The 19538-nt window shown below is 42.7% G+C and overlaps 1 protein-coding gene across 4 annotated transcripts in view; it reads left to right on the top strand.

Moving 5' to 3' along the window:
- Positions 1–19538, top strand: part of RGL1 (ral guanine nucleotide dissociation stimulator like 1) — a 278601-nt gene that overhangs the window by 142216 nt on the left and 116847 nt on the right. The window contains exons 1-2 of one of the 4 annotated variants that reach the window (XM_033437953.2): positions 1385–1537; positions 4171–4281. The exons of 1 other annotated variant lie outside the window; for it this stretch is intronic. In XM_033437953.2, the coding sequence (XP_033293844.2) occupies positions 1400–1537; positions 4171–4281 (249 nt within the window). In that variant the 5' untranslated portion in view covers positions 1385–1399. Of the gene's footprint in view, positions 1–1384; positions 1538–2853; positions 3211–4170; positions 4282–19538 lie in introns of those variants that run through there. 2 more of the 4 variants (XM_004275218.4, XM_004275217.4) reach the window with 2 other exon arrangements.

Below are 19538 nucleotides of genomic sequence, written 5' to 3'. Positions count from 1 at the left end.
TTGAGCCTCTTTTCACATAATGTTACCATTTGTACAGCTTTGGAGAAATTTTTTTTAGGTCCTTTGCCCATCTTAAAATTCAGTTATTATTATTATTTGGTATTGAGTGTAGGAGCTCCTTATATATTATGGATATATATTACGGATATTAACTGTTTATCAGATATGTTGTTTGCAGATATTTTCTCCCATACCATAGGTTGCCTTTTCACTCTGTTATAATTGTTTGCTCTGCAGAAGCTTTGTAGTTTCATGTAGTCTCACTACATGATTTTGATGTCATATCCATGAAATCATTGCAGACACCAATGCTATGAAGCTTTTCCCCTATGTATTCTTCTAGGAGTTTTATAGTTTCAAGTCTTATGTTTAAGTCTTTAGTTTATTTTGAGTTGACTTTTGTGTATGGTGTAAGATAAGTGTTCAATTTCATTCTTTTGCATGTGGATATCCAGTTTTCCCAGCACTGTGTGTTGAAACTTGTCAGAACTAATAAATGCATTGAGTAAAGTTGCAGCATTTAAAATCAATATATAAAAATCAGTTGCATTTATATACATTAATAATGAATAATCTGAAAATGAAATTAAGAAAACAGTCCCACTTACAATAGCATTGAAAAGAATAAAATGCCTAGGAATAAACTTAACCAAGGAGTTCAAAGACTTGTATGCTGAAAAGTATGAAACGTTGCTGATATCCTTTTAACAAAACTTGACCTGTTCTCTAAGGGCCATGCTAGATCATGGGTAGATTAATCTGGTAACTAAATTCAAACTTAGTTATAAACGGCTTACTGGTTTATCCTTCCCACATATTGACCAGAAGTATTTTAACCCAAAAGTATGTGTAATAAGGTAATACTGACTTGAGCTGCCTGCATGTGGAGTATTTTAAAATAAATATTTAAAAATTATAAACTGCAACACTTGATTGCTGTATCTAAAACCAACCTTTCTTTGAGGATCAACATTTGGATAAAATCACGTACATTATCAGGTATAAATACAAGTAGTCATTCAGAGAAAACCTCTCTGAAATTATTCAGCAAGAAGACATCATTTTAGATTTCCCCACATTGCATACATACAACTTTTCAGTGAGTCTGGGAAAATGCAGTTTGGGAGGAAGTGCAGTAATAATGAGGGAATGGAGCTTTTTCTGATCATGTGCTAGGTGTTTTGTATATAAGTTCCATTTAATCCTTTTTCAAACTCTATGAGATCGATGTTTGTCCCATTTTACAGATAAGGAAATGAAAGCCCAGGGAAGTAGCACCCAAGTTCACTCTTAATGTAAAACCAGGATTTGAAGTTGCATCTGCTGGAAGCCTGTTTTCCCCTTACACACCAGGTGACCAGCCTGGGAATTGGTGGAGTAGAGAGGAGGCTGAGGAGATATGAAACCTGAGTGGAGCCTTGTGAGTTATAAGCTGCCCTGTCCAGGAGGGCTTCCCGGGAGGGGCGTGGTTGAAGAAACTTCTCGATATCCCTGGAGTGGAAAACTGAGAATGAAATTGCTTTGGCAAGCTAAAATGGTAACGAGAACTCTCTGCCTTAAAAATCAGGTTAAAATAGTGGTGAAATTAATCTTATGGGTTCCTTAACTGTCCCCAGGTGCATCTTGTGTACTTCAAGATCACTGAATAGGGGTGGTCCTGGGAGCTGAGGATGGCTTAAGAAGCAGGGAGGTAAGTCTTCCACACCATTTCCTCTGGACACTGGGGACACTATCCTGGTGGTCACAGAAGGGTCTAGTTTATGCATTTTTTAAAAAAAAATAGAAATGATCACTTCCGTTTTATAAAAAGAGTGTCCTGTCTCTCCACAGTTACTGAGCCCCGTAGGTTCAGTATGATTGTATGCGGGGAACTTTGCTGAGTGACTTGAAGATGTTCAAGTGTCCAAATTGTTTTTTCCTTGATATGGCCTCACTGTCATTTATTTTGCTCTCCTGGGTACATCAGTACACTTGATTCTCTAGCTTTTCAGTTCGTAATGTATTTATTATTAACCAAAGCCCAGCCTTATGCCTTAGCATGGCAATTAGTGAGAGGCCTTTCTTTAAAAAAAATTTAAAGGCGACTAAATTCATTTAGGGCTGAATAGTATAAAAGACATGAGCCCTAAACGTTTTTGCAATTGGCATGGAATTGTCACGTGCCAAAGTTTGATTATATTATCATCTGGTATCTTGCTGTTGATTTACTTTCTGTTAGGACAAAACTCCCTCTGGCAGTCTCCTCATGAATGGCTCTTTCCCTGCAGTTATTATCCCACTGTGTCCCTACAGTACAGACAACTCAACCCATGGTGATGAGTCACAAAGACTCACAGAACCTCCGGGGCCACTGGTGGCCCCATTTCCAAGCTGTCAGTCTCAGCAAAACCCTTTCCTGCTTTGTCCCTTTCCCTCCCACTGTGGCCAGTTACAGTTGGATGAGCCTTATCATATGGGTGGTAGAAAGAAGTCCAGAGCCATTTCCTGTTGATGGTGTGCTGATGCAGGACAGGGGCAGCGCTTGGGCATGGGTTTTGGAATACTCTCTGACCAATTCTTTTCTTGTCCTAATGAAAAACTTCTGGGCTTCTAGTATTGCCACTCTCATTGGGGTCGCCCTGATTGAATCTAAATTCAATAGGTAACAGGCAGATAATAGACGTTTTTCTGACCGCCTCCTCCCATCCTTTTTTGCACCTCCCCTTCCCCCTTTATTTCTTTGAGCGAAGGAAAGGAGAAACACACTTGATTCCTCATACCACACCCAGATCTTTTTTGGCACCTGGTGGCCAATCAGGAAAACCTGATCCACTTGAAAGGGTAGTTGTCTGCCGATCACTATCAGAGCTGGAGAAATCACTGCGCGCTAAGCTAACTTTATCCATGGGATTTCAGAGATGGAGAGTGTGCTCCTAAGCACAAACAGGAAAGCCTGACATCACGGAGCGGCGGAGTGGCGTGGGGAGGAGTCTGCGGCGCCCTCGCTCGCTCGCTCGCCGCGCTCCCTTTGTGGACGAGTCGCGCGCACCGGCGGCGGCGGCGGCGGGCGCGTGTCTGTGCTGGGTGCGCGGCGGCCGCGCGGGGCCGGGGCTGGAGGCGCCGTGGCTGAGCCGGGCGGGGACTGCGTTCGCCTGGGAGCAGGGCGCATCATGCCGCGTCCACACACCGGAGAGAAAACTGAGAATGAAATTGCTTTGGCAAGCTAAAATGGTAACGAGAACTCTCTGCCTTCTCCCGAGGCTGCTCTGGTGGGGAATCTCCTCCCGCTTTCTCTGGGCGGGTTTTGGACTCACTCGGAGTGAACGGAGCAATCCGATTCCAGACTTGAGAGCTAAAGCTTTCTCCCTCGGCTTTCTACGCCTTCCTCTCTGCGTGTCTTCTCCCTTTAAGCCATACTTTCTCAGCAGTTGCCTTTGGTGTGTCTGGGCAGATGTGTGTCAGCAAAGGAAAACTTTTAAGGCAAAAGGACTGTGAGTCTGGGTGAACCGCGGAGCGCTTCTGTGTCCCAGCGGCTCTTTAAACAACACAAACTTCGAGTTTAGGGAAACCCAGGGGGTCGCTGCACACAGTTGACGTGTTGCTTTTTCTGCACATGCCAGATTATTTGACGGAAATGAAAACTTTCTACCTCCCGCTAACTTTGTGGGTTCCAAAACAATAAGAGGAGAAAAAGACATGCGAAGCATTTCACTCCAAAGGAGCGAGCACTCTTGGCATTTTAAACACTTGTTTGTGGCAGAGTTTAAAATGTAGTTTGCTCGAATAACGGAGCCACTTATAAAAGGACAACCTTTTTCTGCAAATGAATTATTTTTCCTCTCACTTGAGGAGGAAAAGTTAATCAGGACTAAACCCCACTTTCTTTAAGAAGAAGAAGAAGAAAAAGACTTTAAAAAACTATTTAAGATATGTGAGTGAGTCTAGGAAAAATAACTAAATGGAAAAGCCCGGGGATCCTGATATCAGGAAAGGGCTGGGGGCCAAGAAAATCTCAGCATTCCCTCTATCGCAATGTGTCTTGTGTTCCTCTGATTGTAATATTTATTTTGAACAGCCCATCTTATGCCCTGAGTGCTGTTGTAAGCAGCAAAGCAGCTGGGATAGATTGTGGTTAGCGGAGAGGAAAAAAAACATACTCTTTTTCTTTCTCTTTGTCCCATCTCCTGGCAGAGCTCGATTCAGGACTGGGGTGAAGAGGTAGAGGAAGGAGCTGTGTACCATGTCACCCTCAAAAGAGTCCAGATTCAACAGGCTGCCAATAAAGGAGCAAGATGGCTAGGGGTGAGTAAAGCTGGAGAGATTGTGAACTTTGGACTTGCAGTGTCTCTTGTTCTGTGAATATCATTATTATTTAGCAGAGGCAGGCTTTTTTTTTTTTTTTCTTCTCTTTTGGCCTTAAAAAGGAAACCACCAATGACCAAGTGCTTGCATTAGCAGTACCGGTCTCTTTTTGTACTTACTGTTTTCCAAAGCATCTCCCTTAGGTTTATCAATAATTCAGAACCTCTTAGAAACATCTTGAGGTATTTGACAAATAAAGTGGGAGTGGAGTGGCAGAAAGTGACACAGAGTAACAGGACCAAAAAATAGCACTGTGTTAGACGAGAGCCATTTTGCCCAGATGGCATCCTTTTCTCTCTCTGTCTTCCCCACTCTTGATGCTGACAGCCCCTCTCCTACTCCTGTACCTTTACCAAGTACCCAATGTGCTCAGGGGACCTGACATTCCAAATCTGCCTCCTATGGGGGATGGCAGATTTCCCACTGTTCATCCTTTCCAGAGCCTACGAGGAGGCAAATGCATGCTTAGTGCCCACGACTTCATGAGTAGAACGCGTAGAGGGCTGGGTCTTTGGAGAAACACAGCTTCCATAAACGAGATTTTTTTCCACTGAGATTTTAAAGTGATGGGTGAGATCATGTGAGTTTTTCATTATCTCCTAATGGATCCTTCAACATATCCCAGCTAAAGGGGATGTGAGGAATGGAAAGCTCAGGCAAACAGTGCTCCTTGGGCAAACATCATCATGTGGAAGAACGAAGGAATTCTTCATCTGGAGGTAGAAGTAATCACCAGAGAGCAGTGACAGATGACGCAAAAAGCCTAGGCGAACAGAGAGGATGGAGTGTGGTTTCACCTGGCCTTATTTTGGCCATATTGAGGCTTCACAGCTGATGGGCCTGAGAGCAATGAAGATTATGCACTGGCATCCAATCTTTACTGGCTTTGGGTTTCAGAAAATTCAGTTTTTTGAGCAGAAATCAAAGGTCGGGTGTGAAGGAGGACAGGAAACAAAACTACCCAGGACTTTGTGTTAAGACTAGAGGCAGCACGTGACTTGCAATTCCTGGAGTTTAAGGCAGGATGGCCAGCAGCAGTGATTTCCTCTGCCATGGGTCTGCTGGGCTGCTGACACAGGCGTTCACTGCTTTGGGCTTCCCCAGCTGTTTCAAGTCAGGCCCTTCATGCTCCGTACTTGGGGTTGAGGTACCGCCCACTAGGGCAGTAAATTGTTAGTGGCATCTGCAGGTGTGCTCTGGAGAGGTCGGAACCTTTCCTTTGAAAACCTGAGGTCTTCACTTATCCAGTAGGTACCTTACTTGGAATATGATTTTGAAATTAATTAGGTGTATCACCAGCAGACCTGATAGGAAAAGCAGAACTAGAGTTCTGACAAGTCATCACTTTGTTTTTGGTGGTTGTATTTATTGCATTTTATTTAAATGTGGTATTGATGTGGTTTGGGCTGAGTATTTCAAAATGATTCACAAGTTCTGAAGCAGCTGCCTTCAAAAAGGTCATTACATTTTCTGATGCCAGGTTGTTCCTCTTTTATAGTAAGACTGATGTTGCTTGGGCGACAGTTTTAAGTTTTTGGCCAAACACAATAGCGGTGAATGAGTAAGTCATGGAGAAATGGAGGGGTTAACTCTGGAGGTCCCAAACACACGAAGTATGGTTCATTTAGATGTTCCCAGTTATTTAGTTATTCTCACTGACTGTTCCGTTCACTGGACTCCTCTTCTCTCCCCCTCTCCCAGAGTTCTCATATTTATACAGAGTTCAGAGTTGGTTCACCCTGGATTTAGCGGTAGAGCTAAAATATCAAGAGGGAAATATGTAAAAAGATTGCTTCTAGTTGATGGAGTAATCTGTCCTCAGAAGCCAGTTCCTAGGGACTCTCCAACCCAGATCCCCCTTGTTTTCTTATCTTAGGTGTCCTGTTGGGAAGCACTGTTTTTGTCCTTGGAAATTCCAGATTTAATTAAATGTGACTCAACCAATCGAGCCATAGCAATTACAAAGCCTTTCTCTTTAGGCCGTGAGTGGCTTCTCTATATTTGTTTTTCCAGTAACCCTTTCAAAATTCTTCAAAGCAACCATTTTATTTAGTGACTTATTATTGAAATATAGTTGACGTACACTCTGATGTTAGTTTCAGGTGTACTGCATAATGATTTGACATTTGCATTAGCTGTGAAGGGATCACCATGATAAGCCTAGTAACCATTTGTCCCCATACAAAGTTATTGCAATATTGTTGACCATATTCCTCACGTCAGAGCAACTGGTTTTAGAGTGAACTAGAGACTGAAGTGAGGTGAGGGTATATCGAAATATGACAACAATTTCTGAGGAAGGTAGTATTGTGATTATCTCTTTCTTTCCACATTAGGAATAAAGGTCCAGAGAGATTAAATTGCTTGCCAGGGTCACACAGCTAGGAAGCGGTAGAGGCTGGATTTGAACCCAGATGTTTAGTTCCTTGCTGCTGGGAGCTGCCTGGGACCCTAAGGCTGTTTCCATAGTGGTGGAAGAGAACTTCAACTCAGAAGAACAAGGATGCTTATGATATACTTTCCCCCCTAGATATTGCAGCTGGTGCAAGACTTGAGCAACACACCTTTCTTTTCTTTATGTTTTGAATGATAACTTGAGCTGCAAATTGAGATATTTGTTGTGAAGATGTGTATCTTATGATAAGCTCTCCATCTTGAGTGTACAAAGGGTCGTACACCAAAGACGTGTGAGCTTATGTAGCACCTGAGGGTGGGCACGACTCTCACTACATGTCAAAAAGCCTAAGTGACTGAGTACGATGTTTGTAGTTTCTAGTACTCAGATCACAAAACAGAATTAAGATCCAGTTTGGGAATGATAGCAAAATAATTGCACATCCTTAGATGTGAAGTATCATACAATCCAAAAACATTTGGGACATTCTTTTTTGTTTTCTTTGTGAGATTTTGTGTTCAGTTGATCTTTTGAAGAAAAACCCTCTGTCTTTGGTCGTAAAATATTCAACCAACTACCAGGCTGGACTTACTGGTACAGCAGCTGCATCTTTGTGAGGTTATTTTGGGCAACTTTGAAAAACTAAATATTATTGAAACACTGACCCAATTTTTTCCTTTACAATAACATCTTAGACTGGGATAATTTTACCCAACTATAGCCCTCAAGGAAAAATCGTTCTGATTATGTCAGAGAATCATAAAATCTCAGGACTGGAAGAGACATTAAAAAGTAATTTTATCAGGGCTTCCCTGGTGGCGCAGTGGTTGAGAATCTGCCTGCTAATGCAGGGGACACGGGTTCGAGCCCTGGTCTGGGAGGATCCCACATGCCGTGGAGCAACTAGGCCCGTGAGCCACAAGTACTGAGCCTGCGTGTCTGGAACCTGTGCTCCACAGCAAGAAAGGCCGCGATAGTGAGAGGCCTGTACACTGCGATGAAGAGTGGCCCCCGCTTGCCACAACTAGAGAAAGCCCCCGCACAGAAATGAAGACCCAACACAGCAAAAATAAGTAAATAAATTAATAAACTCCTACCCCCAACATTTAAAAAAAAAGTAATTTTATCCAACCATTCAATTAGCTTGTAGAAAAATTTCAAGTAATTTTTGGAAGAGCAAATGGTGAAAAGTTATTTTTCTTTGGTCCCAGCATTGTGATTGTACATTGACAATGATGTGTAGAAACAATTTAAGAAAATATCAGTATTCTCTGGAGGCAGGAAATGTCCCATTTTAGGAGGAATACTCAAATGGACAGAGGAAAAGGATCCCACTGTTAGGGAAGGGGCTTCAGTGTCAAGAGCCCATTTTGCTGTCTTCGGAATATGGCAGCCTCAGGGTTCAGAAAACTGTATCAAACCCAAGATAAAGTCAAAGTGGGGATATTTGTTTCACAAGCACGATTGGTAGTGCCAGGTCACCTCTGCAAGGTTTGTGGGGAGTGGAATGGTCAGCGGATAGTCAAGTGGTTTTCTCAGTTCTGCGCTTCTGTGGCTGCGTGGTCCTTGTGGGGAGGCCCCAGTGCCTCCCTGCCCTGCGTCCTGTATTTATCACACTACCTCCCACAGAGGCCCTTGTTGGTTTGAACTGAAATACTTGATAGCTGGGAGGCTGATAAAGATAGTAAAATAGGACAGGAGAAAAAAGAATGCATTTAGAAATAAAAGGAACTGGAAATCTGTTATAGAACCCAGTGGGTTATATGAGTGCAGTGGTAAGACAACCACTTGTCACATCTGAATGGAGAAGTTTGACTTCGCTTTGATGCAGTATTTGGATTGACTCTACCTGGTGTTTCCGTGGCGTTGCTCTCCATATTGCCTTTAAATGGCACACAGTTCCCTGAGTTTCGGCGAACTTCACTTCTGGGAAGCTTCTCCGATCTCCCGAGTCTGGAGGAGGTACCCCTTCTGCGCGTTCCAGAAGCATTCTCTATCTCTCTCTGATGCGTTTACCTCACTCTGTTGTCATTGCCTGTTTATTTGTATTTCCCATTAGACTGTAAGCTCCGTGAGGTGAGAACTATGGCCATCTAGTTGGCAGACACTCAGTAAGTGTTTTTTGAATGAGCGGATCAAGCTTCATGCCTTTCTGCGAGGCAAATATTGTCTTGATAACTATGAATGTATGGTTGCTCCTCATTTAAACCCAAATCAGCATGAAGATGTTAGCTTATAAAGAAAAGGAGGGGTGCATGGGAGTGAGAAAAACTAATTAGCTAATGATTACAGCTATCTTACATCCTTTCTGTAACAAAGCAGGGCACAAACAAAGGTAGTGATTATTCATGTTAACAACAACAAAAAAATCATGGCAGTGAATTAACTAGACAATCCCCCAGTGCCTTTTAAAGGCGAGCGGTCGGATAGTATTGAACGTTGAAGAAAGAAAGGCAATGCACAAGTTAGTGTTGGCAAGCGTTACCATTATGTATGGTCAGAGGGCTCAGGAGCGAGGGTTTTAGAATTGTAAGGAGATAAGCCCTAGAGGAGCCCTCAGTTTACAGTCTGTCATCCTTGTTTTCATCTAGGAATACAGGCCCTCGGGTTGCATTATTCCTGTCTATCGGAGTGTTTAATTTAGGCTTTAGAAAGTAAATTCCAAAATTTAGCAACCATCTGTAAATGAAGCAACTGATATATTTTTCATTTTGACCTTGGGAACACGTTTCTAAAATAATCCAATAGTACAGCATGTGGCGTACACCAATCAAGAAAATACGGTCAGTCTCAATTGCCTGAGCTATCGTTATTATGTTAAGTCCTTTCACTGCTTTCAGAATCTTTGGGGGTCTTTGTAAGGAATATTTAGCATGTAACCCAAGAACATCCATTTCAGTTCAGCAATCCTGGGGACACTCAGCTGAGTGCAAGATACATGTCTGCCCCCAGCAAATACATAACAGTGTAACTATGAGTCACATTAATTCCTTATGCTTAAAGCATACATGCTGTTAAATTAATATTGTAAGCATATTTCATTGTTATTTCTGTAAAAGCATAAAGAAAACTTTCTTGGAGTTTTAAATTTAGAAAGAAAAGTAGAGCAATAAAGTCGATACTGTACCTTTTCGCCTTTAGCTGGAATTCACCACTGCCCCATCCCACTAATTTTAGTTTCCTTTGTCCGTGGCGTGCATATCCTTGTACGTATCCCCCTTCTACGTAATCAGAATCTTGTAGTGACTGTCTTATACATTTTACATTAAAATATGCAGTAATAAGCTGACATAAATAAAACGTTTAAGTTTCTACCAAGATATACTTTTTACAGAAAAAAAAAAAGATTTCTGTAAACGAAGCAAGGCAAGTATTGGTTAAATGGGGGGAGATGAGGAATGTAGCTTTATTCTGTGAGAGAAGCTCAGCTTAGCTCGTGTCTGGATTGCTGATGGGTGTGGTTATCCCCACAGAGTCGATTTGGAATCTGGAGTTCGGGGCAGTTTCTGGGTTGTTTGCTAGTGAAACAGCCACTGTGAACTCCCTGGCTGCTGTGGCCTATCTCTGTATGGTTCTGTCATCTGCATTTGAGTCTGCTAACCTCACCTTCGATAGGATTCATTTATCAACAGCCTACTTTATGCCAGACACCACGTTAAATCTTGGGAATCCAAAGTAAAGCAAGACACCCCTTGTTCTTAAGGAAATTTCAGGTAGTAGGGGAGACAGGAACGGAAGCTAATTACCATATACTGTGGTAGGTGTGATCAGTGCTGCGTGAGAGATCTGCACTGGGTGTTAGGGGAACCCCAAAGGGCGGCATATAAATCAGATGGGAGTGGGGAGTGGGCACTCCGGGAAGGCTGCACGGAAGAAGGGCCCTTTAGTGGAGATTGACGGATGATAGGAGTTAAATGAGGGTGTGTGGGGCACAGGAGACAGGCATTCCAGTCAGAGAGCACAGCATGGGGAGAAGCATGGGGGCCAGAGATGAGAGCCCTGTGTGAGGCTCAGCCTGGGGAAGGGGGAAGGGGGAAGGGGGAAGGGCCCCTGCTGGAGGACTGATGGGAAAGGAGGCCGGAGAGCAAGACTGGAGCCATGTCTGTGCTAAGCTGTAGAACCTGCTTGGTCCTAAATGCTCTATAGTCAGCACTAAAGGGGCTTCAGCTGAGTGGGGTGATCAGCTTTGCATTTGAGAAAGATGACTGACAGCTGACGGGTGGATGCATCGGGAAGGAGCCGGACTAGGGGAGGAGACAAAAGTGGTCATGAAGTGAGGAAAGGAATGAGGATCCAGATGAAACTGGGGCAGCGGAACAAAGAGGGTGGACGGGGGAGAGTGCAGGGAGAGGCGGGACAGTGGTGGGAGTGGAGGGTGAGAGAGGAGGCCTGGCAGGTGTGGCTCTTAACCACCCTGGTTTCAAAGAGCAGGTCAAAAGCCTTCTGGCTTTCTGGGGTCAGCGCCATCCTCTTCTTATTGGATGAAATGTCCTGGGGACTTCAAGGCAGCCTTGCTCCATGTAAACACTAGCAAAGGCCTCCTTTCCTGTCAGCAGGCCCTGCAGACCAGACCCAGGCATGCCTGCTGTGTCCTGTCCAGAGACGAATCTCAGTTCAGGCTCATGAACGGGGCAGCAAGCACTGCTTGCTTCTCAGATTCCAGAGCACTTTGGGGAGCTGGTGGTTTCTGGTTTTGTTTTTTGTTTTTTTTTTCTTTTCCTTCTAAAGTCTTCTGTTTCCTTACAAACTAAACAGATTGAATCTGTATGCCATGGAGAGAGAATAAATATGGAACCCACAGGACTATGATTACAGAGTTGTATTTTAGACAACAGCGGTTACACTTATAATTGTGTTGTTAGGGACACAAGAAATTTTATGGTTAGGTGTCCTGGTCTTTTTTCCTCTTCCTCCTCAACGTCTTTAAACCCTTTCTGAAACTGTTTATCCCGGGTGCTGGCATTGGTGCTCTTAGAGGCTCACTCTGATTGCTGACTCCACTTGTACAGAAGAAAAAATTTGATAAGATCTAATTCTTCCTTAGTTTACCGCTTCCACAATTTCAGTCTTTCTCTCTTGCACGCACACATAGACACACGTACACCATAAATTAAAATGTCTTTTCATGTCACGTTTTTTAGGATTTGGGGCATCTTTCTAATGTCATCTCATGACCTCTTCTATATAACTCATCAAAGTCTGACTTTGTTATTTTTTGCTTGGTTGCCCTTGTGTCATTATTATGATTGATTAACTTTCTTCTGTTTAGGAACTGTCTTCAGTGTATAAAAAGGATACAAATAGAGGGAGGAATGAAGGAATAAAGGTAGGACAAGACTACATTAGGTAGAAGACACCTTCTTGGAGGAAGCCCAGTTAGTCTTGTGCAGAGAGAGAGGCATGTCATTTACCACTGATCCTCTGGGCTTAACACTGTAGAAATACCTGTGCCTTTTCACCAGTGTGGCTGTGTATTGTGGTCTGATAAATGGGGTTTCTGCCTAGCTTGGTTCCTCAAAGCCGTCTTCTCCTTTATGTCATGCCGTGTATGACTGACTTCCAAGGATAATAACGGTGGTGGTTGGGAGTGGGATGGCGTGTTGTTGTTGGTTCTGTATATCCTTCCACACTCACAGACTCATTACCCTACATTTTCTAGTATAATTGTTTGTGCCATCTGTGGTCCATTCATTTGAATTCATTTCCACACAGTTAATCTCATCCCATGTTAACTCCCCCAGACATTCTCTGTTTGTTTGCTCTTTCGGCAAGGAATTGAGCAATTCAACTTTCCCCCTTTATTTTGTTTCCTGCCGATTTTAGTACCCATTTTCATCTTTTATAAAAGCAAAGCCAAGGCTGAGTCCTTCCAGCTTCATCATTCTAAAGATAATTTGAAGGCCAGAAACAAAGTGTTTCTGCTAAAAGTAGGATGTCTTTGGTAGGTGATATCAACTGAGGCTCTTGGCAACTTTCTTAGCAGCAGCTCTTTTCTAGTCAGATGCTGTTCTCATGCTGTCACTGCTGGTGACAGAGCTAGAATCTGTGGACAGTTTCTGTCTAACAAAAGTACATGTAATGGATATAGGTAAAAATAATTGAAACTGGGTTAGACATTGGCTAAAAATAAAATGCTTTACAGTCATGACTTTTCGAATTAAAATTGCAATACTTGAAATTCTTTGTTGAGGTGACTGATACTCCCAAATAGAAAATTCAGGAAATTGGAAGCATTGGGTTAGTTTGTGGAGCACAGGGAAAACATTTGCTGTTTTCTATCCAAATGCTGACTTCTCCTAATGACACAACACAATGAGCATATCTGATGAGCATATCTGTTTTGCAACCTAACCAAGAATTAACAGGGCCCAGAGCCATCAGGGCGTGGCTGGGGTTCTTTCTCCTGGCTGGGGGCCTTTGTATTTGCTCTTTCTTTTCACGGGTGTTTCCAGCAGGAGCGCCAGTTGAGGGAGGTAACCTATGCTTTGGAGCCAGACAGGTGTGAATCCAGAGCTGGCCTCTGCCCCATGTGCGGCTATGTGAAGTAAGGCTCTGAAGTTACTTAGCCTCACTCAGCCCGAGTTCCTCACGTGGAAAGGGAGGAGATGAGCAGTCCTCTCTGGACAGAGTTACTGTGAGGAGTGAGTTGTGTGTGTAAGGTGCTTGGCGCAGAACCTAGGGTATGGCCTGCCCTCCCTCACTGAGCGGTGGGGCTCTCATCGGGACCCCACCATCTGGGTCCTCTTTGAACCCCATGGTGGAAACTTGCAGAGGCGTGGTTCCGCCCTGGGCGCTTGTGGTTGTGTAGAATCCAGGCCGCTTGACTGAGACACAGTCTCAGTGAGGCTTCATGCTCCTGGCATCCCTTTCTCATTTTGCACGTCTGGGAGGAAGGGCCGTGGCAGGGTTTAGTAATCCTTGTTTATTAGAAGTAATATCTATTGTCGTGTTTTCTCTGTCTGGCTGCCTGTACAGTGAAAGATGATTATTGCCTGGGCTCCAGTATTTCGCATTTCAAATTCCTTCAGTTTTCCTGTATAGTTAATTTGTCGGTGTTCTGATTTTTATGCTTTAAAAATATTGTACTAGTTAACAACGGGCTGTATTCTGTCTCCTGTATTTGCCATTTCTGCCTGAAAAATGGGAAGGTAGGAAACAATTTTTCTAAAAATTGCTTGGCAAGCATTATGCTAATCATTCTTCGTTGGGCATAATTTAGGATGTGAGTAAATTGTGTTTTCACAAGTTAAAGTAAAGGTAAAATTTCTCATTGGGCTGCATGTTGATTAGCTAATGCAGTACTTGAGCCCCAAACGAGGTCTGTGCTGAATTGCTCCCGAGGTTGTGGCTTTCACAATGTCACAGGACTTTCTAAATCTTCACTTTCATCATCTGTGAAATGGGGATAATCGTTCTGCCCGTGGGTTTTGTGAGGATCATATGAGTTAATGTATATAAAAGTACTTTTTAATATGTAAATTATTATACAAATACAAGGATATTCTTTTTTTTTTTTTGCGGTACGCGGACCTCTCACTGTTGTGGCCTCTCCCGTTGCGGAGCACAGGCTCCGGATGCGCAGGCTCAGCGGCCATGGCTCACGGGCCCAGACGCTCCGCGGCATGTGGGATCTTCCCGGACCGGGGCACGCACCCGTGTCCCCTGCATAGGCAGGCGGACTCTCAACCACTGCGCCACCAGGGAAGCCCCAAGGATATTCTTATTGTTATTTAACTGTAAGGCCGTTTTTTTTTTTTCCTTCTTACCACCTAAGTGCGTGATTGGCATATGGTCTGTTCATTAGTCCTGCCTTTCTTCCCTCATCCCAGTGGGAATCGTTTCTATATTTTTTTCTTCCTATTTGCTGATTACCTAATGATATCTTCATGCTCAGCAAGCAGTAGTGTTTCCTCTGTCATGACCACTGTTACTAGTAGTATGCTTGGTGCATTGAAAGTGCAGGGATGGCTTCTCTCAATAGATGGGATGTGGGAACAAATATCCCATACTCACAGGATTCTAAAGACAAATGCAGTAAATATCTTGCATATGAAAACTTCCTACTTTGTCTTTATTTTCTTATTCCCTCTCCAGTATGATTTTGTTTTGTTTTGAGATAATGGCTGTTGATTCTCTTTAATTCTCCCTTTCTTTGGGGTACTTTTAATTTGTTGCAGAGAAGGATAGTAAAGTTAATGTGCCCAGGAATGGAAAGTGCTTCCAGCCTTTCAGAGCTGCTGGAAAATCAGCACTTGGTTTTAGGCCAAATCCTGATGTGGGACTTGAACTCATGACCTAATGCCATAGGCAAAATGTTACCAACCAGCCCACACTGACCCTCATAAGATGCAGGCATTTAAAATACTTCCTTTGAGTAGTCAGTCCTCTTGTTGCTTTTTGGCTTCTCTTCTCTCTTTCAGCCTTTTCTTATGGCGTTCCTGGCTTCCCTGTTAGGAATACAATTTTAGTTTTATGATCTATTTTTCTCACCGTCTTTCCATTTGCTTATTACAGTTGCTTCCTTCTTGCTTTCCATTTCTCCTGTGTGAGTTCCTTGTTTTGTTCCTGTTCCTTCCTGTCCTTCTTCTGGATTAAAAATAGTCTCCGGGGTCTCTGGCTTCTTGCCCACGAACTTGGCCTTTCTTCTATTCATATAGGGTCCCCCCTGAGTATCGTAAGATCCTTTCCTATTCTCTCAGGATACTCAGACTCCTGCATCCATTCTCTGTTATTTACGCCTGTTCTCAGCTGACTTGTGGGGCTAACTGACCCCCGTACTCTGAGCTGTAATTGAAAAATTAAATCTCTTGCACAAAGATGCTGAATAAGTGATTTGCTCACGTTAAGTGTTACTGACAGACACTGAATCCTCCCTGCGTGTGCTGACTCTGTACGTGGAACAAAAGGAGAAGGGACCTTACACACTGACTCAAGGCGCTTGTGTAACATCATCTATGTGCAAAGCAGCGGGGCCGGGATCCGCTGGGCCCAGGACCAGCTTTCACCCATCACGCTGCTGTGGGTATCCTGGAGGGTCCTGCTGCCGCTTCACTCCCACACAAGTGTTTCTCAGAGCTAAAGTTGATTCAAGTGTTTCTTCATGAACATTCTTTGTTTAGCTTTGAAGGATTATGATATTCTTTACAAAAATGACTTTCTATCCATTGTTGACCTAGACAATCCACAAATGAGTGTCTGCTCGAGCGATAAAGCCTTGTAAAACTTTAGATGACTGGGCCGCAAAGCGCTGATGGCAGCAGCTCTGATTTCAGCCCCCATCCCTAACCTGAACTCCCTATTTTGCTAAGAGTTACAGCAACAGGGTTGATGATACTCTCCTATGTGGCAGATGAAAGCTTAAAAGTTTTCCTTCCATCTCTCTGACCCTCCAGCTCCCTATGTGGTTATGTCTTCATTGAAAGAACTAGCCCTATTCTTAGTTGAGAATATAGAGTTGTAGATTTCATCATCCACAGTGAAGTCCACGTTTATATGCAGCTCTCTCCTCCTCCTGTCACTGCATATGCTATTGTATCAGCTTGCAGTGCTTTTCTGTTCACTGATTGACTGATAAACTACTTACCTTTCAAGTCCCAGCTCAAATGTCATCTGTACTCTTCTACTTTCCCTGATCCCTCTTTGGGAATAATTATCCTTTTATCTGGGTCATCTTAGCACTTTAGGAAAAGCTCTATTACAGCACTTGTCACATTGTATCCTTTTTTTAAAAAAATGTTTCACTTTGCCCTGTTCATTTGAGCTTCTCAAGGGCAGGGGGTGGGACCATCTTTAATCAATCTTCTTATTCCCATCACTTGGAACCATGTCCAAGCCATAGTCAGTATTCAGTAAGAATACTGAAGTTGTTTGACCTAATCTCTATTATAAAACATGTGTCTTCATGACTTTTTTTTTTTTTGGCCATTTGGTAATGTAAATCGCATTCTTTGAAACAAAAAGTTGTTTGACCTAATCTCTATTATAAAACGTGTCTCCATGACTTTTTTTTTTTGGCCATTTGGTAATGTAAATCGCATTCTTTGAAACAAAAAGGAAAATATTGAATAAATAAGCTAAATCTAATTTGTATTTTATACTTCAACTGATGACACAAGACAAAAAAGGAAAAATGCTGCTTTTGCCTCTTTTTTGTCATCGTTGCTTTTTTCTACACATTTCATGATCTTATGAAAATTGGTTTAACTATTATGGTGACCTCTATAGGTAGAATAGCATGGTATTTAAAGTTAATCCATAAGCTTCTTGGTGACATACAGGTTTGAATCATGAGTCAAGGATAGACCTCTGAGAACCCAATTCTGCTTTGGATTCCAAAGTTGTTTTACTTAGGGTTTTCACATATTTTAGTTGGTCTCTTAGGGCTGCAATTTGCTTCAAGCTTGTATTAACCCAGTATCAAAGCACTTTGGCTTTGTTCTGTAGAACACATTTTTGTAAAGGCATCTGACACCCTTTATGCTCATAACCACTAGGGTCATGCACATAATGATGAAGCTGCTTCTCTGAGATTTTGGGGTGCAGGCTTGTTGTGTGCGGCACCTTCTGGGGTGTGCTCCTCTTACCAGAATTCATTGGCAAGAGGGGATTTTTTAAAAAGTGACATAAATGATACTCTATTATATAACACAATAGTATCTGTAGACTTTTCAGTTTTCGTTAGTAAAATTCAGCTGCTTTTGCTCTCTTACCCTCTCAAAGTTTCCTCTGCTACGTGGTCTTACATTCTTAACTCTTAAATTTCTACTTCAGGCAGAACATAAAGCCTACGCTAGAAGTTTTTGGCAGTCCAGCTGTCGTTAGGTGTTTCCCGTCAGACTGTCCCAGGGTAATTGGCTCTGTCAAGGTCAAGTTTTCTGACTGCTTCTGGTCCTTCTTGCCTTTTATCCAAGCATGTTATCCTTACCCTTTTCTTTTTATAGGGATTCAATGGCATACATGTTTGCTTTGGAAGAGAGGGAAGAACCTTTTCAAAACAATATTATTCTTAAAAGAGTGATGCCACAACATTGTACACGTTATTTTTACAAGAAGAGGAAAAAATCACCCATAATTCTACCACAGTAACACAGTTCTTTAAACTTTTGCTGTTTATCTTCCAATCTTCGTTCACAGGCGCACGTTTTAACATAGTTGCAATCGTGCTATTTATTCAGTTCTTTTAATCAGTAAGATATATTTTTCAGAACAAATTCTCTAAAAGTTACTCTCTGGTTTGAATCTTATGTGCATTTGTTATATTTCTGATGTCACAGACAAAAGAATGCATTTGGACTCGGAGGAGTTTCAGAGCGATACTGCTTGTTATTAGTTAACAAGCCTCATTTCTGTTCTTCTTCCTTGTGAAATCTCCTATCCTTTATCCAGGCTGTGAGCTTTCAGTAGGAGCCTGAGAGTATGGTGTGAGATGAGGACGTGTGAGCAAATATGCAGTGCAGTTCAGCAGGGGTGGATGGCTCCCCTCCCTTCTGCTGTCGGGCACCTTTGTGGGTCCTGCTGCTCTGGGGAATGTGGGACCAGAGCTCTGAGGGCTGCACTGTTCAGTATGGTAGCTACTAGCCTCATGTGCCTATGGAGCACCTGAAATGTGGCTAGTCTGAATTGAAACGTTCTGTGCGTGCAAAGTCCACGCCAGATTTCGAAGACTTCGTATGATAAAATACTGTAAAATAGCTCAGTCATTTTCTATAGCGGTCACATGTTGAAATGATAATATTTTGATATAACAGGTTAAATAAAATATATTGTCAAAATGAGTTTCACCTGTTTCTATTTACTTTTTTTTTAATGTGGCTACTAGAAACTTTAAAATATCGTACTGTGGCTGGCAGTATCTTTCTATTGGACAGTATTGCTCCAGGGCCTTGCCTTTCAAAATGCAGGGTATAGCTTAAGAGTGGGCTCTGAAATCAATTTAGTGGGTTAAAAAATCAATATTTCAAAATTGGAACAGAAAGATAAAAAATATTAGAATAACATTGTTGTGAAACTTGTTTTAAATATGTGCAAGTAGGTACTGAGTCATGTGTAAAAGGCATCTTTTCTTTTTACTGTAAATCATGGTTAAGAAGTTTGAAACTCACTGCTCTAGTGTGGTCCAGCTTAATCAACGCGTCACCAGGAGGCCTGGTCTGCTTTGTAAGAGGGCAGGTTGCTACCGGCAACACCATATAAATGTTAGGTCTGGTTGGTAGAAGCTCTTCTGGAACAATTCAACCAAACCAGACCCTGCAGGAAAGTAAACCTGAGCGTTGGTGCTCATCCTAAAAGCAGCAGCTCCTCAGGGGACTCCCAGAGTGAAGGGTGGACTAAGAATGGTTATAGCTTTGGCGACCGAAGTCTGGACACGTGTGCTCAGCACTAAAGTGTTCCTTAAGCCCAGGAGAGACTTTCTTTTATCTGATGAGTTGCTTCTTGAAGATGTCTTCAAAATTGCCTCATGGGTGGTGATTCTTTCTAAGAAGGAGAGTGGTTTCTTAAGGACCTTGGAGTCAAGCTGGGTTGGACAAGGGTTCTCTTTGACCCTTAGATCCTCCACCCACCGTGTCCTGTTGAAATCAGAAGAGGCTGTACTGTCATCTAGGCTCACACCAGTCCTCTTCCCTCTTGACAGAAAGAAAACATGTCCTTACAGTATGCAAGATGTAGGGGGAGTCACCAGGGCTGTGTCTTTGGCTGGGCTCTAAACAAAGGACACTTAAAGCCACAGAGAGAGGCGGAGATAAGCCTCCAAAAATGAAGTTTATGGGGTTGCTTGGGCCTTGTGTTTATTCTGACAGTTGTA

Source organism: Orcinus orca, chromosome 1, assembly GCF_937001465.1.
Source record: "Orcinus orca chromosome 1, mOrcOrc1.1, whole genome shotgun sequence".
Classification (NCBI taxonomy): domain Eukaryota; kingdom Metazoa; phylum Chordata; class Mammalia; order Artiodactyla; family Delphinidae; genus Orcinus; species Orcinus orca.
The sequence above is the reverse complement of the archived record's forward strand: the minus strand, read 5'-3'. Positions and strand labels throughout refer to the sequence as shown.